This window comes from Acomys russatus, chromosome 16 (genome assembly GCF_903995435.1).
Source record: "Acomys russatus chromosome 16, mAcoRus1.1, whole genome shotgun sequence".
Taxonomy (NCBI): Eukaryota; Metazoa; Chordata; class Mammalia; order Rodentia; family Muridae; genus Acomys; species Acomys russatus.
In genome coordinates this window covers 14,385,452-14,410,939 of record NC_067152.1, presented here as the reverse complement: position 1 = coordinate 14,410,939, position 25,488 = coordinate 14,385,452, and the positions used below count along the sequence as shown (strand labels likewise).

General features: G+C 50.0%; 1 protein-coding gene across 4 annotated transcripts; it reads right to left on the bottom strand.

The window, feature by feature from the left end:
* Window positions 1–268: 268 nt before the first annotated feature.
* Septin4 (septin 4) lies at window positions 269–25,488 on the bottom strand. 4 transcript variants are annotated; one of them, XM_051158228.1, is made up of 14 exons: window positions 24,045–25,488; window positions 23,410–23,454; window positions 22,166–22,173; window positions 8,207–8,503; window positions 7,754–7,847; window positions 7,269–7,355; window positions 6,571–6,694; window positions 1,935–2,069; window positions 1,704–1,821; window positions 1,512–1,613; window positions 1,225–1,321; window positions 971–1,133; window positions 734–833; window positions 269–489 (listed from the first exon to the last, which is right to left on the bottom strand). In XM_051158228.1, the coding sequence occupies exons 1-14, from the start codon at window positions 25,471–25,473 to the stop codon at window positions 430–432; spliced, it is 2,859 nt and encodes a 952-aa protein (XP_051014185.1). In that variant the 5' UTR covers window positions 25,474–25,488; the 3' UTR covers window positions 269–429. The 4 variants fall into 4 exon arrangements, with proteins under 4 accessions (XP_051014185.1, XP_051014187.1, XP_051014186.1 ...); XM_051158230.1 differs by lacking the exons at window positions 22,166–22,173; window positions 23,410–23,454; window positions 24,045–25,488 and adding an exon at window positions 13,418–13,575; XM_051158229.1 differs by lacking the exons at window positions 22,166–22,173; window positions 23,410–23,454; window positions 24,045–25,488 and adding an exon at window positions 10,624–10,800.

Sequence of the window (25,488 nt, the reverse complement as noted above, 5' to 3'; positions counted from 1 at the left end):
CTTGTATTCCCAAGAGCCGTCGTATGTGGGAAATATGGAGGCTTGGAGCCCTGATAATGGAAGCAGGCTAGAAATGGCTGATAAGGATAGGACAAGGTGTGTTGTAAGTGGAGTGAACTCTGTAACGGAAGGGGAAATTCTCCTTCCGTTTCCTACTCATACCCAGAAACCAGTACCCACTTCCATCAGCCTTTCAAACTGAGTCATAGGAACTGCGTTTCCAGGAAGTGGTTAAAAAAAAAAAAATACAGAGACACCCAAGGCCACATATAGGTTAAAGTTTATTTCCTCTGAGTCTGAGAAGTGGGAAGGGATATAAGGCGAAGTGGTAGTAGCTGCGGGGGTGGGGGATGCCTGAGCAGGGCTGGTGCAGGGAGGAGCTGGCATGGGCAGGAGGAAGAGATTTAAATAGTCAGGTCCAAAAGCCAGTTAGTGAGACTCCTTCATCTGTCTTTGGATTTTGTGTAACATCTCCTGCATCCGCCGCAGCTGAAATAGGCACATACATCAAGACAAGGTGTTCGATAGGGTGAGTGTTATTGAAGAGTGTCCCCAGGTTCTAATCCCTTGACTCTGGGGTCTTGGTAGCCCTTAGGTATGATAAAAATGGCAGAACCACTCAACATCCCACATATGTACCAGAGCCAGGGGTCCTTCTATTCCCAAGCCAAGAGACAATGAGGAGCATCAAGCAGGGGACTTGCCAGGCTCAGCCACAGCACACTGTTCTCACCTCTTCATCTTTCTCCCGGATTAGCTTCTCAGTTTCTGCATCTGTCCCTGGTGGGACAGCAGGGATAGGGAAGTCAGTACCACTCTCTCTTGTCAGTTTGCTGAAGGGAGGGGGAAAGGAGGGTAGTAAGGTTGGGGGGACCCCAGCACCAACTTGAGTGAAGCCTGGGGCCTGCAGAGTAGTAAGGGGAGGACTTGGGATTCCCCTGGCCAGCTTTGTCCTGGCTTCTGGGCATACTTGCGATTCCGTTCCTTCACTACTAGGCGGGTCATGCTCTGGATGCATTGTGCCCTGTAGTTCTCATAATGTGTCTCTCGGGTCACATCCTTCAGGTCCTGCATGTGGGTACGCACCAGCATTGTCCTCAGCTTCACAAAGTCGCAGTGACCTGGGTTTTCCACTACACAGCAAGGCTAGGAGTCAGCCAGGGTCAGAGGTAAAGAAGAGCCTCTAAGGGCAAGGATACTTGGGTCACTAGCTCAGAGCTTTACCTTCCACAATGCCCCAAGGGTAGAGCCGGCCTCGAACTCTCCGCCCTCTGGCTTCTACCACGGTGTTGCTGCCAATCACTGCAAATGGGATGCTTTCCTAAAAGAGTTTACGGTTGCCTGTCAACATCCTTGATCTCACCTGTTCCTTTCCACTTGTATCTTCTGCTTTGCTCTAAGAAGGTAGTGTCCTCTTCCGCCCCAAAAGTCTGTCCTTATAAACAACTCTACTCCCCTCTTCTGCCCAGCAGAAACAAGATGGGAAGGGGGTGCCCTAGGGTTGGCCCCACCTTTAGGGCTTGGTCCTGTAATTTGAAGTCCTCATCCTCATCAGAATCACAGTCGGGGAACTGGTAGATCTTGATTCCAAAGTGCTCAATCTCCTCCCGAATCTGGCAAACAGATGAGGGGGTCCACAGTTCTGGGTACCTCCTCCTTTCTAGAAACCCACCTGACTCCCGCCCTACGTCAGCTTCCCTCACTTTGCATTTCTTTCGGTCCACTTCAGGAGGCGTCAATGTATCTGCCTTAGCCAAGATAGGCACAATGTTGACCCGCTGATGCAGGGCCTTCATGAATTCAACATCCAATGGCCGGAGCCTGGGGAACAGGAATCTGTGACCACCTGCTAGTGGTGGCCCTGCCCATGGTGCTCTTGGCCTGTTCCCTTAGTAGAAACTGGTGGTGCCATGAGCCTCAGGCTCAGACCATACCCGTGGCCGAAGGGCGAGATGAAGTACAGGCAGCAGTGGACCCTGTTGTCCTGGATGTTCTTGCGGTTCAGGCCGCTCTCATCTCGGAAGTACTGCTCAAACTGCTGGTCAATGTATTCAGCCACAGGCTTCCAGCTGGGACGGAGACAGACAAGCAGAGAAACCAGGAGTGGGGGCCGCCCGGTGAGCTCGGGCTTGAGCCAGGTTTGGCTTTACTATTCTTTCAAGGAAATACCTGGGTAGGATGGGAGTGTTTCATGTCTTCATTAAAAAAACAAAACAAAAAACAAAACAAAAACAAACAAACAAACAAAAAAACTAGACTGGGTAAACAGGCAGTTCAATAAATACTAGTTTGAAGGGTGACCAGGCAAAGAAGCATAGCAAAGTGGCAGCAGGTGGATACCAGGCAAAAACCAGGGAAACCCTAAGTCAAGATCACACGCCAGCCTTGGAGCCCTGGCCTCTCCAGACCCTCTCATTCTCCTTATCCAAGACCCAGGTCGTCCATGAAGGAATCTCTGACTATGGTGATGCATACGGCTCTCCATCACACAGCCACACAGATATTACTCCACACAGTCATCCACCACGAAGCAATGTTTCAACTCTGAGTCCATGCATTTCATCAGTCCCACAAGATAATTGAGCTAAAAAAAACCAAGAAAACAAAACAAATGAACAAAAAACAGTTCTGCCATGAGTTACATGTGCTGCCAGGCATATAAAAAAAAACAGCACACGGGGCTGGAGAGATGGCTCAGTGGTTAAGAGCACTGCCTGCTCTTCCAAAGGACCCGGGTTCAATTCCCAGCACCCACATGGCAGCTCACAACTGTCTGTAACTCCAAGATCTGACACTTTGACACCAATGCACATAGATTAAAAACTAAATAAAAATAAATAAATAAATAAACAAAAAACAGCACACAGCTGATGAGAGAGCTCGGTAAGAATGCTTGCCACATGAGCCTCGTGACTTGTGTCCAGTCCTAGACACAGAGGTAAAAGGAGAAAAACTGATTCCACAATGTTCTCTGATCTCCATATGCCTGGCATGGCACAAACACACCATGTACACTGAGTAAAGTTATGAAAATTGTTCTAAAAGCATAGCTCAAAAACACTGTATATCACATGCCAGGTGTGGTGCACACCTGTAACCCCAGCACTTGGGAGGCAGAGACAGGCAGATTTCTGTGAGTTGGAGGTCAGCCTGTCTATAAAGTGATGCCAGGACAGCCAGTGCTGTTAAACAGAAAAACCCTGTCTCAAAAAACAAAACAAAACAAAAAACCAGTAACAAATGGCTGTCACGGGCTGGAAAGATGGCTCAGCGGTTAAGAACACTGGCTGCTCTTCCAAAGGTCCTGAGTTCAATTCCCAGCAACCACATGGTGGCTCATAACCATCTACAATGAGATCTGGTGCCCTCTTCTGGTGTGCACATGTACATGCAGACAGAACACTGTATACTTAATAAATAAATCTTTAAAAACAGCAACAAAAAAAGAAACAAATGGCTGTCACTTCATTCACTGCAGCATACTATATGCTTTCTACTTATAAAAAAATGTTTATTGTAAAACAATTGCTGTGTTATGTCAGCAGTAGCCTCATTTGTCTTATATTCAGTCTCTTTGATAGGTCATGCCCAATAACTGATATATAGCATCTGGGGTTGCCAGGAGACTTATGGTGTCTGTTCAATGATGAAATCCCTAATGATGTGTTTTTCAGAATCTGTCCCCATGGTGAAACTATGGCCTCCTCCGTGTGTGTGTGTGTGTGTGTGTGTGTGTGTGTGTGTGTGTGTGTTTTCAGAACTTCATTTTCTTCAGTCTTTTGTTCTTCAATTATCTTGTTTAATCCTCATTGCCATGACTTCAGCACTTTGAGCTCAGCACTCATTTTATATATAAAGAAATGAAATATGAATCCTCTGATAGACTTGCTTGGATCATTTGGCTAGTCAATTCTCTATGGTTTGAGTCTCTGGCTTTGAGACTCCTAGCTCAGTGTCAGCAACTACACATGGCCTGACTCATTCATTTGTTATCTGATGGACACAACTCATTACAAAATGGCTCTCCCTCTCTTCCCTCACTAACACCAGGCTGTATCCCTCTCAGGGATGAGGATCATTCGTATTTGCTCTGTATCCCTAAGAACATTCACCTTGTATGTTTATGCCACACTTATCCCTGCTAGTTGACTAAATTTGTATCTATGGAGGTACACTATAAACAGTGAAGCGGAATTATCTAGGAACTATTTACTATTGAAAAGGAATCCTTACTGAAATTGAAATTATTTGTTAAATATTTTTAATATTTATTTTCTATGCATTGGTGTTTTGTTTGTATGTATGTCTGTGTGAGGGTGCCAGATCCACTGGAACCAGAGTTACAGGCAGTTGTGAGCTGGGACTTGAACCCACGTCCTCTGGAAGAGCAGCCAGTGCTCTTAACTGCTGAGCCATCTCTCCAGCCCTGAAATTGAAACTGTTTTTTTTTTTTTTTTTTTTTTTAAGGAAAAAAAGAGGTAAGTGGGTTAGAAGTGGTACCTGGTACAGCAGAGATTAGCTGGTACTAGCTGGGATTAGAATTTTCAGCATCTACTGAGATGTTGACAACAGAGGGTCACCTCAGACCATCAGACACATTGATGGAAACCAAAAGACCATGTACCACAAACTAGCACAGCTATAGTGAGAGTGTAAGGGAGCTCATCCAGGCAAGGCTCAGACGAAGCTGATGATGAACCAGTTACCTGTGGGGACCGATAGCCATTTGGTGTAGTGATAGAGCAGGGGCTGAGGGTTTAGAAAGGTCTTCAGTGAGACAGTTATTCAGGTAAGCACCATGGGTATATAGCCTGTGCAGTCACACAGGAACTTCCATTCAGGAAGGCCACGCTTGGTCTGATGTTCTTCTGTAATCATGTTGTTATTCTTAAAATTGTCAGCAAGGGGACGCATGAATCTAGTTACTGGCCCTGCAGTTACCATTGCTAAAATGCATAGGCATAATTCTGGGTTATTTTCAGATCAAACAGATGACATAGAAATGGCTGGGGTTTTGTTTGTTTGTTTGGTTGGTTTTGTTTTTCAAGATAGGGTTTCTCTGTGTAATAACCCTGGCTGTCTTGGAACTCTCTTTGTAGTCCAGGTTGGCCTCGAACTCACAGAGATCCACGTCTGCTGGGATTAAAGGCATGCCCCACCATGCCCAGCTGGTTTTTGTTGCTTGGGGGGGGGGGACTTTTTTTTTTCCATTAGGAGAGAGAATGCAACCACTTGCTCAAGGTCATGAATTGCTAACCACCAAGATTTGTGCTCTTGGTACGATTTGCCCACTTTCTTCATCAAACACACTACCTTTTCTCCCGCTATTTTTTCCATTATCTGCACCCACTGAATTATGTGTGGCCCATTACCTAAGAATTCCTCTAACTCATGAAAAAAATGAAAGCTAAGGTATGGTGGGTGTGCAATGAATATGTCAAAACTACTTTTCTTTCCTTTAAGCAGTCTGAAGGGTGTCTGGAGTTCTGAGTTCCTTCTTTTTTTTTTTTTTTTTTTTTTCTTTTCTTTTCTTTTCTTTCTTCCACTCTTCCCCTAACTCTCTTTCAGTTTTGTTTGTTTTGAGACAGAGTCTTGTGTGACCCTGGCTTCGTGCTTGAGACTAGCCTTGAACCAGTATCTCACTCCCAAGATTTTACAATGGTGCATCACTATGGCAGCTGGCATTCCCTTTGCTCTTTTTTCCCTTTGCTCTTTTGTTTTTCTTTCCTTCACACCTCCTTTCATTTCCCCATAAGATTTGTTTGTAGCATCTAAAATAACAGCTGGGGGGGCTGGAGAGATGCCTCAGAGGTTAAGAGCACTATCTGCTCTTCCAAAGGTCCTAAGTTCAATTCCTGGCAACCACATGGTGGCTCACAACCACCTATAATGTGATATAATGCCCTCTTCTGGCATGTAGGTGTACACGCAAATAGAGCACTTACATACTTTTAAAAAATAATAAACTAGCTAGGGAAAGGAGAGAAATGGGGAATGATGGGGTTTGCGTTGCACCTACGGTTTTTATGTGCATTTGCTCTTCTGGGGCGTTTCACCTTAAGTTCTCACAGATATCGTAGGATTATATGTCAGAACTGGAAAGAACATTAAAAACCATCTATCTATTCAGGGCTGAGCACAGTAGTGCAAACTTGCAGTCCCAAGACGGAAGGCTAATGCAAGAGAGCCTCTGAATTCAAAGCCTGAGTTGCATAGTGAGTCCCAGGCTATATACACAGCAAGAGACACTGTCTAAAGAGTAATCCCAGCACTTGGGAGGCAGATCTCTGAGGTCAAGCCATGCCTGGCCGGCAGAGCAAGTTCCAGGCCAGCTGGGGCTACATAGTAAGACTGTCTCAAAAATAAGTAAAACCATCCATTCCAATCCTTTCCCTCTCCGTTTACAGAAGAGACAGCTGCCCAGTTAAAGGAATCCAGCTGTCCAGCAAGGTCACAGACCTCTTTCTCCTAGAAAATGTGACTGTCTGTGACTGTGTGTGACCTGGGTAAGATGCAGGCAGTAAATCGGTGGGGTGGTGGCAGCGGGGTGCTGTCCTTGGTTAGACATACCACTCTGTGTTGTTGACTGCATCCCCAAAGCCAGGAGTGTCCACAATGGTAAGCCGCAGCCTCACTCCTTTCTCCTCTATGTCCACCGCGTGCTTAGTAATCTCCACAGTTTGCATGATCCGCTCTGGAGGAGAGGGAAACTGAGGCCAGGGCAAATTAAAAAAAAAAAAATGCCCACCCCAGCTAGCTTTGCTGCCGCAGACTGCCTCCCTTTCCACCCCCAGGCGCCTGAGGGCCTGTTCCCTGGGAACTAGCAAAAAACACATTTCCCAACACAGGAAATGCCGGTGGCTGTTGGCTCTGGCCCCAGCCTCTTCTCTGCTCCAGGCTTTTTTCTTGGATTCCTGGAATCCCTTAGGGGTCAGAAACTCATACAAAGATCAGGATTCTGGTCCCTGCCCAACCTCAGCACCCAAATCTTTTTCTTTTCTTCCCCTAAGACAGGGTAGCTTTGGCTGGCCTAGAACTCTGTCTTTAGACCAAGACAGCCTCGAACTCCGTCTGCCTCTGCCTCCTGAGTGCTATGATTAAAGGCGTGTACCACCACACCCAGTAGCACCCAGATCTTTAGGGAGCCAGCCCAGATAGGTGTATGGAAAGAAGCCATGTCTCTCTAGGAAGCCATGGCTTCCAGCATGCCAGGGAGGGCCCCACCTCCAGCACCTATGGAGAGTTGGACTTCTTTCTTCTTGCCTCACCTTCAGCACCAAGGAGTTTCCGATCCCGGTACAGGTCAGTGAGGAAGAGGCTGTTGACGAGAGTGGATTTACCTAGGCCAGATTCTCCTGATGAGAGAGAAGACAGAGACACCCACTCAAAGTAAAGTCCACACGATCAAGATCTGGGGCAAACTGCCATCTTGCCAATGGGAACTCTATAAACCAAAGCTCAGTATTTCAGAGCCAGAAGCTTGTGCAGACATCTTGATTGAACGGAGTCAAGAGACTGCACAAGGGAGCAAGGGAAGAAGGAAATACTAGAAAACTGTTAAACTGCTAGTCAAGTGCATCATGTCCCCCACCGCCACCTCAATCTGCACATTTTGGGACATGCTTTCAAAAAAAAAAAAAAAAGGACCTGATCGTTTTTTGCTCATTCTTTCCTGTCCCTATGAGCTCTTCAGACACACACATTAACTCCACTGGAAACAGCCCTTGCCCAACCCAGCCTCACCCCTTCCTACCTGCCACCATGAGTGTAAAGTCAAAGCCTTTCTTCACAGACTTCCTATGGACTTGATTGGGGAGGGTTGCAAAGCCCACATACTCCTTGTCATCCTAGTGGATTGGAAGACACTATGCGTCAGGGCAGAGAAGCAGCTTCCGTCACCAGCCTTCCTCTTCTAGGTCCTTGCCCCATCCTTTGAGCTCCATCTGACGCCTCTGGCCAGGTCTGAGCTCCATCTGACGCCTCTGGCCAGGTTGTCAGTCCATGCTGTTACCCTGAGTTCCCAAAGCCTTCAAGGCAGAAACCAACCACAGAGCAGGGGGCTGATGCAAGACAGAACGGCCCTACCAACACATCTGAGGCCCTCACACATGCCCACACACCTACCCCTGGCTCGCTTTCTGCCCTCCCTGGATCTTTCTGTACCACCCACTGAGAAGCAGAGGTGGGCAGGGGCTGAAGTCTCTACCTCAGAGGAATCGTAAGGATCAAGTTTGCCCCATGGGCTGCGGGGCCTGGAGGAAGGGCTGAGAGGGGCTGGGGCAGAGAAGTACTGCTGACTGTCAGAGGGCTGGGGCCACAAGGTGGCTCTAAACTCCAGGTCATCATCACAGAGGTCTGGGGTCTGGGGCCTTGGCTCCGAGATTTGGGGCCTGGACACCCTGGTCTTGGCCTCCGGTGGGTGGCAGGGCTCGCTTCCTGGGAAATCCTTCACAAACTTGCTCAGTTCGGCATCATCACTGGTGTCCTCCAGGAAACGCTTGATCTGAGTAGGTGGGGGTGGCAGAAGGGAGCAGGATGGGAAGATGGGGGCAAAAGGCAGAAGGTGAAAAGGAAAGAAGGAAAGTACTTGTGGTTAAAAGGGAAAGAAACAGCAGCAAAGCCAGAGGGAGTGCTAGCATCTACACAGACACACACGTACTCAGAGATACACATACATGCACACACATGTACACACAGACACACACAGATGCGCGCACACATACACACACACATGCAAACACACAGACACACAGACACACACACACACACTCAAGACACAGACACATATACACCTGCTCGCTAGCCTCCCAGAGCCAAGAGAGTGGAAAGGGCCTGGGTGTCCAGTCCTACAAAGCCCTGTTCTAGCAGATTATCAACTGAGGCTGCCATTTCTGGAGTCTGTCCTATGAATACGGGGAGGCGGGGGGGGGGGGGGGGAAGAGCAGAGGCCTACGACTTGAGTGTGTCTCTCAAGAGGAGTGCAGCATCAGGAAAGGGCAGGGGTGCTGGCAGCCTGGGCGGAGCGAGAGGGCTTGTCCTCCAGTTACAGTAAGAGGCAGGAGAGGGTTCAGTGCCTCTGCCACTGCTGGTCAGTGGTCTGGGCACCTGGATGCATATTCTACCACAGGGGCTTTCTTTCCATACTTGCTGCCTAGGATTTAGGCCTGCTGACCCTACTCTTAATCTAGATGCTGAACCACGCCCAAGTTTGGCTCTAAACCCTGGAATTGAAGAGCAGCAAGGCCCCTCCCTCTGTGGATGCTAAACATGGAGGGCAGCCAGGAATAGCCAGGTGAAAAGCTGAAAAGGCCTGGAGGGCCGAAGTACGGCTACACCTCCTGGCCTAAAAATATACCACACGCTGGGAGCGACATCTAGGGGAGGGACCCCTTAGTTGCCTCCTTGCATGCCCATTGTCCCTCAACTCAACAGCACAGGAAGGGTCACGGCCTCCTCTAGGAGCCATGAATGTTGGGTGACAAGAAGAGAAGCCTGTTCCACCACTATCATCATGGAAGATGAGTGGTTTCCCCTACTCTTGACCTCAGCACCCCTATGGTCATAAGCTTCCCAAGAGTTTCCCCTCTCTTGTTGGGGTCAGCGTTCATTGTGGGGTGCCTGGCAGTGCTGGGCTCATCTCTGCCTCACAACACCCACGTGCCACCCCCCAGACAATGGACAAGGGCCAGCTGCAGAGGCTGAGTCACCGTCTGGGGATTGGCCAAGCCAGTGGGGCTACCCTGGACCACTGTGAAGTCTCAGCCAGAGCGGGAGAGATAAGATGGCCACAGCCTTCCTGCAGAGCCCCGTTTCACAAAGGTCAGAAGTGAAAGAGACAAAGCATGCACACTGCCGGGCTTATGCTGGAAGAGACAGACAAGGGGAGGTAAGAGGAGAGTCTGGTCTGACTCAGGGCCCTACACCTGCTCGGCACCAGTCTTCAGAGTTTGCCTGGACAGCAAAGAGGAAAGTGGAACCAGCATGTGGACCTGAGTGCCCCCAAGAGGCTATGCTAAGGCAAGCTTGACTATACAGGCTCCACTCGCCCATGCTCATTGTATCTGAGGTCTAACGGGGTAACCACACAACCCAGTTTATGCTCATTGCTCTGGCATAATGATTAATTGTTGTCCCAGCTTGGCCGAATTAATTATACAGCAGCAGAGAAAGGATGGAGCAGGTCTTGTTGTCTGGCAGCTAATGAGTCTGGGGAATTCCAGAAAATGTCCCTGCATCACATACGGTGACCCAGAAGTTGATCTGGGGGTCCTGCTATAAGCATTTGAGGAAGGACTGTGTTCCGTCCGGGCCACAGAGCAGAAGGACAAGGAGAAAAGACTGGAAAGCACTGATGGAAATCCCAAGCCCACAGCCTTCTGGCAAAGCTACCAGGACCCCAGCACCACCATCTTCCCTGCCAGACCTGACTGCACATCAGCACAGGGGAGGCCAAAGGGCTCCAGGCACAGAGTTTAAGGCTCTGGGTCCTTTGCCCATCTGTCTATCCACCTTCCCCAGATGTGCTAGAGGCCAAATCATTTTCCAACCTGAGCCCTTATGCCGATCAAGGCCAAGAGGAAGACCAGCTAGTTAGGTCTACCCACCTCCCGAGCACCACCTTACCCCAGCTTCAGTCCTGTCCTCAGGGACGGAGTTCCCCTGCCATCCCTGTGAGTGGTCCATGCCCCACACTGTCGACCCCTGTCAGCAGGGTCCTCACACAGAAACAGGCTTATCTTGATGCTCTTGTTGTCATCTGGCTTCCTGGTTTGCTCCTTCCCCCTTGCCAAAAAAGCCTGTGGAATGCTCTTCTCCACCCCCTGCTCCCCTCCCCTTCCCTGGGCTCCCACCCTCACCCTCCAAGGGCAGCTCAGCTGCAGAGGGATCACTGGGTTCCTCTGCAGTCCCCTCCTCCTCTGATTGGCTGTCCCATGCTGCCTGCCTGCTTCCTACCCTGGTGGGCACAGCACCAACCTCCCTCCCAACAAAATGCAGCACAGTCTCGATCCACTTAACAAGTCTCGATCCCGTTAACCCCTAAGGACACTGAAGCCTGCCTGCAGACTACAAGGTATCCCCAAGGCGAGCTGGCCCGTGAGTACATGGGGGCAGCCACCCAAGGAATCTATGCCTGGAGATTCCAATCTCTTCCATCTTTTTTATCCCAACTTTAAGCAAAGCTAAAGAAGGGTGACAATGCCCAATAATCCCTTGCATATAGTTCCATGGGGACAGCCCTGCACTTCTTCCCAAGTGTCCCTCTTTTTTTCCCCTACCAGATGAAGCTGTCCAGAAAACTGCTATTAGATTTCTCTGCAGGGAATACCAGCCACAAAGGAGTCTTTGCCCCATGGACTCCAGCCATCCAAAGACCCATGATCTCTGTACTCATTTTTAATACATGTACATTGGTGTTTTGCCTGCTGCATGTGTGAGGGTCTCAGATCTTGGAGTTACAGACAGTTGTGAGCTGCCATGTGGTTGCTGGGAATTGAACCCAGGTCCTTTGGAAGAGCAGTCAGTGCTCTTAACCGCTGAGCCATCTCTCCAGCCCAACCTCTGAATTCATAAAAGACCTATATCCTTGTACTTCACCTTTTCCACAAAATCACTAGAACACTTGGTCTCTAAGGAACATGAATTCAACTCAAAGGAGGCTGGCATCCCAGAGGCTTGAGGGCTGCCAACTTAGACAGAAGACCAACTGAGGGGTCTTAGCTGGGGTACACAGATGGAGCATCCTACTAGGGGTCTGGAGACCAGTGTTTCTGGTTAGGGCAGAAATACCCTCTGTGAACCTGGACCGCGCCCTAGTTTTAAAGGGGCTTTAACGTCCTTGCCTCTCTTTGTCCCAGAACATCTGAGAGAAAAGCACCCCCAAGTAACTGATTTGAAGCTAGGGTCTATCTCAAGTCAAAGACTAGTCATTAATAGTCATGTGGAAGCTTCAGTTTCCCAGAGCTCTTCATCTGAGGTCTCCTCCCTGACTTCCAAAGGATGCTGACCTCCGTTGGCACGCCACAACGTCGAGAAGTGTGGCCTGACATGAACCAGCCAGCCAAGTGAGAGCAGAGGCCTGAAACTGGACATTTGGGCAGTGTTGGCCTATCTGTAGTTAGAAGAGAGCAGGGTGGCCTCAGCCAAGCTGAAAGCCCAAAGATCTCGGTTGAACTGAACTTACTGGGTGGCAGGAAAAGTACCCCCTGGTCCCTGCTGGGCTTAGCGCTGGGGACAGTCAGTGCTTCCCCCCAGGCTTCTGTCTTGAAACAATCAGTCTGTCCATCTCCCATGTGGAAAGAAGGTGGGGGGAGACTGGGATAAGGACAAGCCTTACTTGGCCTCTCCCAGGAACCCCCTTTGGAGCAGGTCATAGGGTCAACTAACACTTCCTGGCCCAAACTTGGGCCTCTGCCTAGACACAGCTTGAGACCCAAGAGCCCAAAAGGTTGGCCTTTCTAGACCTGAAAGCCTCAGCTTCCACAGGGCCCAGAGAGTTCCCTTTTGGCAGCTGCTCACAGCCAACATCCTGCCCTGTGGGCTGAACACCAATCCCCTCCTGCTGTAAACAGCCTGTGCCTCCCCAGGCAGAAGGCAAGGCCTGGAAGAAGAGGATGGCGTGTGGCCTGGAAGCCCTGGCACCCATACGTTGTGTTTCTGGCAGGATCTGGCAACAGCAGTACAAGAGCTGGTATCCTCACAGCCAAGGGTGCAAACTTTTATCTGGGGTTACAGCTTCTCTTCTCACAGGCAGGTGGCAGGAACGAGCCCGCCCCCCCCAACCCCCACACACTGCAGAGGGACCTAGTTGCAGGGAGGGGGTAGATGCAGCAGGAGCAATGTTTCCCGTGGCTCTGGTCTGGGAGGCAAGGATAGAGCTGATCACCCCCTACACAACAGTGGACTAGACTTTCCTCTTCCTCTCTGAGAAGGGTCCAGGGGGATGTGGGTCATGTATGTCACCATCGCTTTGGGTGAGGCTGTCAAGTGCGTTTGGATTTCTTCTGTGTTTTCTAAAGGAAGTTGCTTTTTGCACCCCTGGTAGGTGAATGAGGACAGGTCATCCAGGTAACACAGCTGATTCCAGCAAGGGCAGAGACCCTTTACCACCCTCGTCAGTGCGGTCTTCTCCAACACCAGAGGCTTCCAGCAGCCACCCCCTTCCCCCAGAACTGACCTATTCCTTCCTCCAAGACCTTGGGGAGCACCCTGGGGGTCGCAGCCCGCTGCCAACTCAAATCAGCTCCACTCAGTAGAAATAACTGGAGAGCGGCGGCGCGGCGCCAGCAGTGCCCAGTCAGAACCCGGGGCCAGGGACAGTACCTCCCGCCCTGCCCATCCAGAGCTGCAGCGCCCTATGTCCCCTTGGAGCCGCCCGGGAGTGGCAGGCCCTGCGTTTCCGGCCGGCCGCTCTGCTTACCATGGTTGCGGCCCGAGCTGGGCCGGCTCCTCCTGGATAGCACCCTAGCAACCGGCGGTGGGAGCTGCGCGCCGACCTTGTTGCACCGCGGGGCCCCCACTAGCCTTGCAGTGTGCGGTCGGCCGGTGCCGGGGTGGGGCGGAGCTAGTCGGGCCCGGGGCGGGGCCTGCACCTCTGCAGCCGCGGTGGGTGCCTGCGTGAACTCCTTCCGAAGCCCAGGACTGCATTGGGCAACTGATTTTTCTAGAATGGTCTCTCCAGGCAGTGTTGGCCCGTAGGAACTCGAGTCAGCCCAAACAAACAAACAAACAAACAAACAAACAAACAAACAAACCAGCCCACCTGGCATCCCTGGAAGATGTTGCCTTTCCATAGGGGGTGCGAGTTGTGACAAGAGTTGGAGAGAGAGCATTAGTTACCACTGAGATTCAACAAGGATTTAGGAGAGTGAGCTGCTCATACTCTCCACCCCCTAAGAGGGAAATGGCCATTCACCTCTACTCGAACTGTGAACGTGAACGCCACAAGGGTTAGTGGCAGGATGCTTTTGTTCAAGACTCCAGATTAAAGATTAAAGAGGATTTGCTATCCAGAGGGAAGGGTGGCAGGAAGAGGCAGGCCGGCCCTCTGAGGGAAAGGAAGCCTTGCTTGGGGCACAGCAGGGTGGGGAGGTCATCTGGAAAGGCCAGCCAAGCATAAGCAGTGGAAGCGGGCCATTCCTCTGACAAGCAGGTGAGCAGCAGTGGACCGAATGCCCAGGCAGCCTTAGGAGCATTAGAAGGTCAGAAGGGTCAGAGCAGCAGCTAGCTGAAGGTAGAGTCTTCAGAACGGGCAGTTAGGTAGGGATTCCTGAGTTAAGCAGGGTCTGAACTGGTCAGGCTCCTGTGGAAGTTTCCAGAAACATGGCCCCCCTGACTCCCAAAAGCCCTTCCCAAAGAGCAGGTTGACTGACTGGCCTCTGCCTGGATAGACTTTAGACAACACTGAGCTCTGCAGCCACAGCCCCCTCATACAGTACGAGTGCTAGCAAGCTGAGGAGAAACCTAGTTAGCAGAGCTTAGGCAACTCACTTCACCTCTCAAGGCCTCAGTTTCCAACCCCCCCCCAAATTATGGGGATAAAACTAGATGGTCTCCCCGGTAGCGCATGCCTTTCATCCCAGCAGAGGCAGGTGGATCGATGTGAGTTCGAGGCCAGCCTGGTCTACAAGGTGAGTCCAGGACAGCCAAGGCTACACAGAGAAACCGTGTCTCGGAAAAAAAGAAAACAACAACAAACTAGATGGTCTCTAAGATTCTAACTGTTCCTTCTGGCATTCTAAAAGCAGGCATGGTGGGGAAGGAGTGTGTGCTGCATGCTTCTTTAAGCCTTAGAGGAAGACAGGAACAAGTCTGGCGCTGAAGAGACTTGAGAAAAGACCCTGAGGCCTGCAGCTTGCCTCCAGTGAGGGGCCGTCTGAAGGTAGAAATAGGTTCCCGACAAAGGCCTCTAGTAGACAGGAGATCTCAAGCTGCACCCAGAAAAACAAAGACAGAAGGGAGAATCCCGTGCTGTTGGAAGTCTACAGAAGCAGCAGCTGCCCTCCCTGACACGTCTTGAGTGTCAGCCTTAGGCTACACACAACCCCAGGCTACTAGCACACACCTTAAAGACACCTCATCAGCCACCAGCCATTCTAGTCATGTGGGTGGTGGCAGTGGTGGGGAATCTTTATCAAGGAAAATAGACCCTGGGCTGGGGTCATGATATAACTTAGTCTATAAAGTGCTTGCAGTGCAAGCCGGGAGACCTGAATTTGATCTTCAGAATCCACAGACAAAGCTGGGTATGGTGGCCTACTGTAATCCCAGCATGAGGGAGGGAGGTAAAGACTAGCCATCCAGGGGGCTGGAGAGATGGCTCAGTGGTTAAGGGCACTGACTGCTCCTCCAGAGGTCCTGAGTTCAATTCCCAGCAACCACATGGTGGCTCACAACCATCTATAATGTGATCTGATGCTTTCTTCTGGCCTGCAGGTGTATTTGCAGCCAGAGCACTGTATAAAAAAAAAAAAAAAAAAAAAAAAAAAAAAAGACTGGCCAGCCAGCCTCGCCTAAGCCATAAGCTCCAGGTACCAGTGAGCAGGCCTATCTGAAAACAAAACAAAACCCAAGGTGGATGGCTATCCCGAGGAACAACACCCAAGGCTGAACTCTGGCCTGGCTTCCACATGTACATGTGTATATGCACACGCGCGCGCGCGCGCACACACACACACACGAAAACATTTAAAAAGGAGGGAACGGCAGGCCCAACTACAAAGTCTTGTTTTCCTTTGTCATCAAATCCAGCCGACTCTAGCCCTAACCCGTTTTGAGTTTGGGCCCAGGACTATCTCAGAAGGCAGCTCAGCTAGTTCATCTTCAGCTGTGGCTGGGCTCCCACAGAGCTCTGCTACACCTGCTGCTTGGGCTCAAGGCATGTTGATGCCAGCTTGCCTTGAGAGAGGCCCCAAGAGAAACCTTAGATGCGAGCTAAGGAGCACAGGTCTCGATGGTGCAGAGTCCCTTTCTAACTATGGTACTGTAACACTCTGGGTGAAATAACAGCTGGGGATGGGCTATGCCATTCCATTTCCACAGGCCTATATGCTAACCCTGTAGTGCGTTCAAAGGGCTTGGTGAGAGCTTGGGCATAGCAATGTCCCTATGGCAACATTGTCTATTGATCTTCCTGGGCCTCTAGCTCCCTCATAGAAAGAAACTGGATCCTCCCCACAATGTCCGGCTCTTTCTCTGTATTGACTGGGGTAGGATCCATGTTGGGTCAGAAGCATAGGCCTGACCCAGCCGCCTTTGCGTCAACCACAACTGATGGTGCAGGGAGCCACCCGCTGTCAGGTGGCTTGGCCAACTCTGCCTTAAGACCATTTAGCTCATATAACTCTGAATCTCCCTTGGACTTCAACATCCCCGGTGAGGTAAGCACTGGTATCCCAATTTCCCATGCACCACTAACACGGGGAACCAAACATCTTTCTTGGGGAACAGACACTTAGCTTGGCACAGAGGATCACATCGCTCCCTGAGAAATTCAAACCAGCCGTCACAGCTACAGCAGGCTCCCTTGAGTCCTCTACAGAAAACCTCCTGGTGTCCTCTACCCTGCCTTTTCTACCCACTCATGAAGGGTTGCATGACACAGCAGTTTAGTAAGGAGACTGAGTGTGGGCCAAGCCAGGCCCTACGTTCAAGTCCATGGTAAGGAATGAGTACCACAGGAAGTAAGCATTTCAGATCTGCGTGATAAGCAAAGGCCGTTTCCCACACATGGTTCATGAACTAATTGTGTCTCCCTTCTGTCACAAAGGAATGACTTACTGGAGCAAGTGGCAAGGCTGGAGGCCATCTTGTTTCTTGGCACCTATTATGTGGCTGCATGTGAAGAGCAGCTCTGAAGCTGGCAAGGTGCTAGAGGCCAACCATTTCAATGAAGCAGGAATTTCCATCTCTCCCTCTGAGTACAAAGGACATAGGAGGTCCAGGTCAGAAGGGCCTTGCATGCCTTCTCATAACATTACCCCCTGAACAGTGGCTCTCCTAGCTTCCCAGCCTCTCCTTGAATACCTCTCCGGGTCCCAAAGTCACAGACTCTGTCACCCTGCAGTCTTTAGGAAACTGATTTACCAAATTTTTTGTCATACTGAATCAGGTATACCTCCCTCCGCCGCACCATTCCTAAATGCTTCAGTGCTAGGTTTGCTGACTCACTGCACTAGGCTTTGTCCATCCTTAGACATCCACACCCTTTCAAGGGACCTGACTGCATACTGCTCTCTCCCAAATTAAGCCAAAGCTCCTCAGGGGCTGGAGTGTGGCTTCCATTTCACCTCTGCTGACATCTATCCAGGGAATAGAGAGCATGCGATGTGTTATTAACAGAGGCCCCCAGGAGCTGGCCAGTCAATATGGCCGGACTAAAACAATTGACTAATTAGTTTTCCATTCTGATTTTAATGCACAGACAAGCCTTCAGGCTCTAGACTTCTCTGGCCCTTGTCCTTGTCTGTCACCTGTCCTCTGTTCTGTCTGCTCTCCAGCACAGACTGCCTCTCAGACTCATAACTCACATGCGAACATGTGAGCGTTACCTCACTAATACTGTCCTTCCACAGTTCTTGACATTTCTGAAAAGCGGAGAAGCTATTTTACAGAAAGAATGGAATGTTCTTTAGCATTCTCAGCTTGGACAAACAAGCTCAGATCCTCAGTTTCTTCATCTGTGAAGTAGAGAGAAAGAAGTCTTTTTCCACGGGTTGCTATAAAAATGTTTAGTCACAGCCAGGCATGGTGGTGCAAGCCTTTAATCTCAGTACTCGGAAGGCAGAGGCAGGCGGATTGACGTGAGTTCAAGGCCAGCCTAGTCTACAAAATGAATCCAGGACAGCCAAGGCTACACAGAGAAACACTGTCTCAAAAAAAAAAAAGTTTAGTCACATGAAGTGGTAAAGCCACTAAGCTGAATAGTAGCTATGACATCTGTAAACGAGGATATTATCAACACCCAGGCAGCTGCCACCAACTGTGGCTATTTCAAATGTTTTCCCTGCAAAGGATTAGGAGTGTCTGTGTGCAGTGGGTACAGAGAGACGGGAGCAGAGAACTCCAAGGTAATGCCTTAACGTGACTTTGGAATATGCTGTTGCTGTCGTCTGTGGGGTGAGCTTTTCAGGTCTTGGTCTTTGACCAAGCAGCCCAAATCCCCAAGAACAGCCACCAGAGATCTCCTGGAATCAGGTAACTGACTACAGTGGGCAGACCAAGGAAGAGCCTCAGCCTCTGCTGGTCAAGCCTCAGAACTAGGCATCTCTCTGGAACTAAGAGGCATTACTCACATTCTGTTCCCCTCCTCCAAGCCTGAGGAGCAGCTGTCTTGCTGCTCCCTTCCCAGCAGCTGAACCAAAGGCAGCTGATCAGAGGGTGACATGGCCGTCTCTGCTTGCTCATGACAGCGGCCTTCTGGCTAAACAGCTGTCAGGGTGGCTTATGGGTTAAAGATTTTTCTTCCTTACTCAAGTCATACCTGCCCCTGAAGCTGACTTCCTACTCTACCTGAGCCCAGTCTTCCCCCTTACTAAAACCATCACCTCAAACGTCACTAAAACAGTCTAACGAGAAGAACGGGAAATAGAGTCCAGTCAGGAGAGCAGTCAGCTTTTCAAAGTTCACCGATGGGAGTGGAGAAATAGCTCACTGGTTAAGAGCACTGGCTGCTCTTCCAGACCCAGTTTCGACTCCCAGCACCAACATGGTGGCTTACAACCATACGTAGCTTCAATTACAGGGATCTGATGTACACTGACATACATGCAGGCAAAAATATCCCACACATAAATTAGGTAAACAAAAAAGAAAAATATATACTAGGAAGTCTAAAATGTATGTGCCTATATGGGATTATTTTGACAACAAAAACTAAGGAAGTTTAGCTTCAATTCCACCATCAAAGCCAGGGAGGCATCTCCAGGGAGGCATCGCATTTCCCTGCCCTTATTACAATGGACTTCAGAGTCAGCTGCCAAGTGTCATGGGGAAGCTGGGCTATCACTCCTCAACTCTACCCAGAGGCTGGTGCTTAGGCAGAACCCTTCCTCAACTCTTGGTTTGTCCAGGGCCAAAGAGGGTTCATGGAGAGTGGGACTTTCAGGAATAAACCCTTATGAGTTGGTCAACCTAACCTGTCCCGGAATTAGCAAGTCATGGCCAGAAGTCACCAGCTGTTCATCCTGCTCCAGAACTGGCTGCCTGTGGTGGTGGCTGAAAAGGGACAAGGTGTAGTCTGATAGGGTAAGAAGCTCTGTAGTGGGGTCAAGCTGCTGTGAAAAGCCTTCTGAGGTACCCTGCCTCATTTCAACCCATACTGCACTCTACTTTCAGCACTAGCCTCTCAACCAGCAGCCTACGACCATAGGAAAACACAGATATTTACACTATAATTCATGACTAGCAAAATTATGGTTATGAAGTAGCAACAAAAATAATTTTAAGGTTGTGGGTCACCACAACATGAGGAACTGTATGAAAGGGTCCCAGCATTTGGAAGCTTAAGAACCACTGCTCTTTACAAGGCAAGGGGAAAATGGGAAAGAGAGTTCCCAGGATTCCTTTCAAATAGCTCAAATTCTAGGATTCTGTTACCTCTTTCGTGAACATACACACTCCTGGGTTCCTAAGAGACTTAGGCTTTTCTTTGTAAATAAAGTGCCACAAAGCAGAACTTCCCCAGGGTTCAGAGGTCAACAGGCGTCTGACTACCCCGGTCCCTCAGGGTTACCCTGAAGACATTTCAAATCTGCCTTGGGTACCACTGAAATGGCCTCCTCTGGTTCATGCCCTAATTTCCAGAATAAGCTTCTTGTATAATTGATAGATACAGCAAGGAGGGAGCCACCTCCTCCTCTGAGCCTGGGAAGTCACACACAGGGTTGAGTAGGCCAGGTCTCCTGTAGACACGTGACCTTGGGGCAGAGACAGCTCTGTCCATCAGAGGTACTGTAGCTCTTCTTTTTTTTTTTTTTTTTTTTTTGTGGTTTTTTGAGACAGGGTTTCTCTGTGTAGTCTTGGCCATCCTGGACTCACTTTGTAGACCAGGCTGGCCTCGAACGCACAGCGATCCGCCTGCCTCTGCCTCCCGAGGGCTGGGATTAAAGGCGTGCGCCACCACGCCCGGCTTTGTAGCTCTTCTTTTTAAGAGCCACATTATTTTCAGAACTGGAGGCCTGGGTAGGAGGAGCCTCTTGTTGAAATTCTGCTAGTACACACACATTAGGCATGCTCCCCTCAGTCTAGCCCCATCTTCTCTGAGGAGGCTCCACCCCCCCACCCCACCCCCGTCCCCATCCAAGGGTGAGAAGCACCTCTCAACACTACTCCTACACGAAAGGACCTGGAGGAACCATTCCACTCAGAGTCACGGGCTGAATCTGGACTCATCCATTGCTGATCTGAAGGAGTTTATGAAGTTCAGAAACAAACACGGCCTTCCATGAGCCAGACACTCGGGTTGAGGCACTAGAGATTTCCTGCTGGGAATGGAATCTGGACCGGTCTCTATGGTCAAGCATTCCCAAGTCAGAGGAAACTGAGGCCTTGCACACCAAGACTATGAACTCTCCATCCTAGGTCAGCCTGACGGTTATGTAACCTGAAAGGGACAGGCTTGGGGGCCAGTGTTTCGTGGAGGTGACTTTGTCCAACTCTATCCAAACCCTACCTCCAGAGGGCCAGAGACGACCCCCCCCCCGCCCCGGCCTAGCTGCCCGAGAGCCTTCTCTTCCCAGCTTCTGGGGAGCAGCTTTGCTACTGAGCCTGGCTGAAGAGCTGTAATTATCCAGACAGGATAAGAGCTATTTTGGGAAGAAGTCGTTCTGCTGCCAGAACTTTTGACTTCCTAAACTAAAACAAGATGCACAAAAAAGGGGGTGAGGGTGGGGGGAGAGGGGAAAGGAGCCTGCTTAGTCACAGACATCAAATCTTGAACCAAAGAAAACAGTGCTCTTCCCAAAGGTATAGATTTGTATTAAGATATCTCCCTCTGGCCTTGGAAAAGAGGGTGTAGCTACCGTCTACTTCCCCTTCTCCTGACTCCCATCTTCTAAGCCCCACCAAGATCATTCATTCAGCCTGTTGTTTGTTTGGGCATCTGAGCACCGACTAGGGTGTGTATACATATATATATATATATATATATATATATATATATATTTTTTTTTTTTTTTTTTTTTTTCCCCTGTCCAAGTCTTATCTCCCCATTCCTGTCGTCAGTATCTCAAAACAAATTTGTGTGTGTGGGGTGTGTGTGTGTGCGCGCGTGCACGCACACACACATGCACGCGCCTATGTGTATGAATGCCTAGCCGAGTATCAGACATTTGAATAAAAACTGTCTATGGAATGAAGAAGTGGGGCGGAAAGGGGGACTTTACTGCTTTGCTTGGAGATAATCTCTAAAAGCGGCTACTCCCACCTACAGCTGAGCTCAGGGCCTGAGGCTGGATGAGAACTCAGGACAGAGTGGGTGGCAGCTGCATTCCTGGATAACCCCCCCCCCTCAGCTGTTCTGCTATCTGAGCTCCTGCTGTCCCCACTCATTTCTTCCATCTGAGGTCAACTGTTCATCCCGGGTCAGGCGGCCAAGGATGGGCCTCCCTAGGAGCTGTTGCTAGGCTTTGGCTAAGTGAGAAACATGCTAGCAGGGAAGAAAGGAAGCAGGAAGCTTTGACCATCTTATCAAACATGGACCAAGAAGAGGAGCCCAAGTACTTGAGGGAATAGTACATGCAGAATCAGGACACTGACAAATTTAGGACACAGGGCTGTCAAGAACAGAGCCCACTTTATGCTTCTCCAACTTGAGGACTCAAATAGTGTGTAACCCAGAAAGGCAACCAACCCCTTTCTGAAGTGCCCTGGGCAGGAGAGGGATGAGCCACACGGGGAATGATCCCACCCCTAACTGCCCAGTCTCCCCTGAAGCACCGGGTAAAAGATCTCTATTCTTTCTCTTCAAAGCTGCAAGTTCAGCTCATATAACACCTCGCTACAAATGCCCCTGGGTGGCACACAGTGCCCTTTTGTGTGGGGAATAGCCAACCTAGCCACAAGATGCCCTTCCGGCTCCTTCCACACCCCTCCTGTCCGAGGACAGGAGCAGGAATTAGAGAGGGGTTGGGACACTGGACAAGAAGCTGCCTCCCAGAGGGATTCTTACCTCCTCATCTGTCAAAACAAAGAAGTAGAAGCCAGGCATTTCCAGGGGGCAGCAAATGGAACTCAGGGTGTGTCAACATGAGGGGGGAAAAAGAGTGTTACTAAAGATGCCCAGCTGATATGGGCATAGCCCAGCCCAAGTTCATTCCCAGGGCTCCAACTGGCCCAAACAGCAGCAGCAGCAGCCACTGCCATTTACAAGTGTTCTTGATGCCCAGCTCTGTGTTAAGAGCTTTACATATAAAACATCTCCAGCCGGGCAGTGGTAGCGCATGCCTTTAATCCCAGTGGTGGATCGCTGTGAGTTCCAGGCCAGCCTGGTCTACAAATTGAGTCCAGAACAGCCAAGGCTACACAGAGAAACCCTGTCTCGAAAAAACAAACCAACCAAACAAACAAAAAAAAAAAAAAAAAAAAGGAGCAGAGGGACCTGAGAGGATGCTAATGCTTCCAGAAATGAATGCAAGAGGGAGAGGAGGGATTAGCAGGCCTAGAGACCCTGCCAGGGCAACAAGTGGGGGCATGAGAGGAGAGTTCTGAACCCTTAACCTGAACCACTGTGGATTCAGCAATGAGCAAGAATTCCATTTGTTTTGTTGATTTTTCTTTAAAACATGCTGGCAGGGGCAGGTGGGTTGGAGGGCTGGAGACGTGTCTCAGTGGTTAAGAATACTGTCTGCTTTTGTAGAGGAACCAGGCTTGATTCCCAGCAACCCGATGGCAGCTCACAACTGTCTTTAACTCCAATTCCAGAGGATGTGACACTCTCTTCTGGCCTCCATGGGCACAGAGACACACATCCATACACATCAAATCAATTAAATCTTAAAAGATGTGATAGGGGCTGGCACTCTGGAGGTAGGTAGATCTTTATGTATTCAAGGCCATGCTGGTCTACATAGCAAGGTCAAGGCCAGGCAAGGCCTACCTAACAAGATCTTATAGGATTAAGTGGAAGGAGCACAGGGCTCAAATTGTTCTCCTTCCCAGAGGTGTGTTCTCACTAGAAGGAAACTGTTGAAAATGAAAATGGTTCACATTCCCAAAGGGATGATTAATAATGGAATTTCAGATGAAAAAAAGAATTACTGTTCAATTATGTCTAGACCCTAGCCATTTAGTCTCCTAAAAAGACAAAACAGACATGGAGGCTGCCCTCTCACCTGTCTTCTCACTCTCTCCCCGGGCCCCCCTCCTCAACCCAAGCCTTCCACAAGACTCTCCACAAGCAGGGAAAACACAGACCTTTCAGCCACCAGAGGATCCGGTTGTACATTTCTTCAGAAACATCTGAAATTAAGAGAAACTTGCATTTCTCCTGTCTGTAGAATGCCGTCCTCCCTCCCTCCCTGTCTCTCCACCAGACCATCTTAGCTCTTGAAGCTTTTCACTCTCCTCCCACCTAGGGCTGGGTCCCGCTTGCCCACCGGCCCCTCCCATCTTTCCACCTTCTCTGTTTGCTTGAATGTTTCTCTGTGCTAGGTCCCGGAAGGTCTAGACCCAGCCCTGGTATGCCCCAACTACTCCACTTTGAAGCCAGATTACCTGAGGCTCTTAGTTTTAGCAGCCCTTACTAGCCCTCATCCTGCCTCAGCTCTGTATCTCCACTCCGAGAAATCCACTTCTGACCCTGAAGTCCACCTCTACCTTCCACGGAAAGAAGAGTTAAGCTGAAATGCCCGTTAGAGTCAATGCTTTAACCATCTGCATTGATGTCACTAGCTTGGAGCTCAGAGTAGCTGGCAGGCAAGGTAACGGGGTGCTGTACTCAAAGAGAGAACTGACTTTGGCACTAGCAGGGAGGCAGCCCTGGGGCCCATCCTAATGTCCTATTTTCGCTACTTGTGGGCTGCACCTGGACCGTTGGCGTCTTCACATACCCATGAAGAAAGCACTGAACCCTGGAATGTGTTGTTTGCTGGTGCACTTCCAGGCCTTTTGCACTTCTGTCAATGGTACTCGGTATAAAGAGTCCTTTGGTGATGGTGGTAGGCTTGCTTTTTCTCTCTGCAACGTCAGGTCCTCACAGAAAGGGGTTGAGTCCATTTCATAAAAGGACTCTAAAGTGTCTAGGGGAGGAGGGGACTTAGGTTCAAAATCAAATACTGATGACTGGTTTCGGGGTACTTCAACTTTAGGGTTCAGTAAGGCCCACCATGAGCAATCAGGCCCATACCTAGGTAAGGACCGAGGGGGCAAAGGCCGAGGGGTCAATTCCAGTTCTGCGTGGATGGAGGGCTTTGGAGAAAGCTCTGAATACAGGGGAGACTTATAGGCTCCTTCAGATACGGCTCGAGCTGTCGCCCGATGAGGTGACTGTGCTGACTGTCTTCCTGGGGAGATGGTCACCTTGCGTGTGGTCTCACGGTCTCGAGCTGGGGGCTTCACAGTGGGCTCCGTATCTGATATTAAAACCTTTGAGGAGGGCTTGGTCTCAATATAAACAGAACGCTCTGAGCGTGAAGGAGCTCGGGGTGCCCCATCTAAATCTCTAAGAACAGAAACTTTGAGGCCTGATGACAACTTCACGTTCTTTTGCGAGGTCATAGGTTCTGAGTTGTGAGGACCAATTTCTGGCTCCTGGGAAGGGATCTTTCTAACAACTGTCTTATAGTCACTAGTGACACGACTGCCATGCTCCGGGATAGAGACAGTTTTTGAAGACCTGACCTCCGCAGTAGTCCTTCGGATGGGCTCTGTTTGTACAGCTTCATCCTTCGGGTGTGCTGAGGTCCTACGGGGAACTTTAACCCCCTGGGGGTTCTGGACCTTGGAGGGTGGGTCCTCCTCTTTTTCGCTTATAAAACACAAGTGGCGATATTTGGCATCAGAGGCTGGAGAGGGATGGTAGCCAACCTCACGCCCTGGTTTGGTCTCAGTTTTTCGAGTTGATTCTTCCCTGATGGGACTGACATTCCGATGTCCCACGGCAAGATGGGAAGACACTGTCTGGATTGACTGGTTCTTTCGATGAGGAGAGTACCGGCGGACTGTCTCTGTTCTTGGTCGGCTCTCAGTTCCCCGGGAACTGGAGACTGTAGAGAGGCCAGGCCCTGACTGTGGGGACAGAGAGCGAGGATAGTCTGCTGTCAAATGGTGAGGGGTGGGGTATGCAGCTTCGGCTCTTCTTTGGGTAGGAGGGCTCTGGGGGACAGCAGCACTCCGCTGGCTTGAGGATATATACCCATGTCCCCGCTGAGGAGTGGAGGTAGTGACCTCAGTCCCTCTGTGTGAAGAAACTGCTACCTTGGACCCACTTTTATTTGTCTTGAAGACCTGGAAGACTGTGGCCTTCTGGGTAGATGTCATGTTTTCTCAGATGCC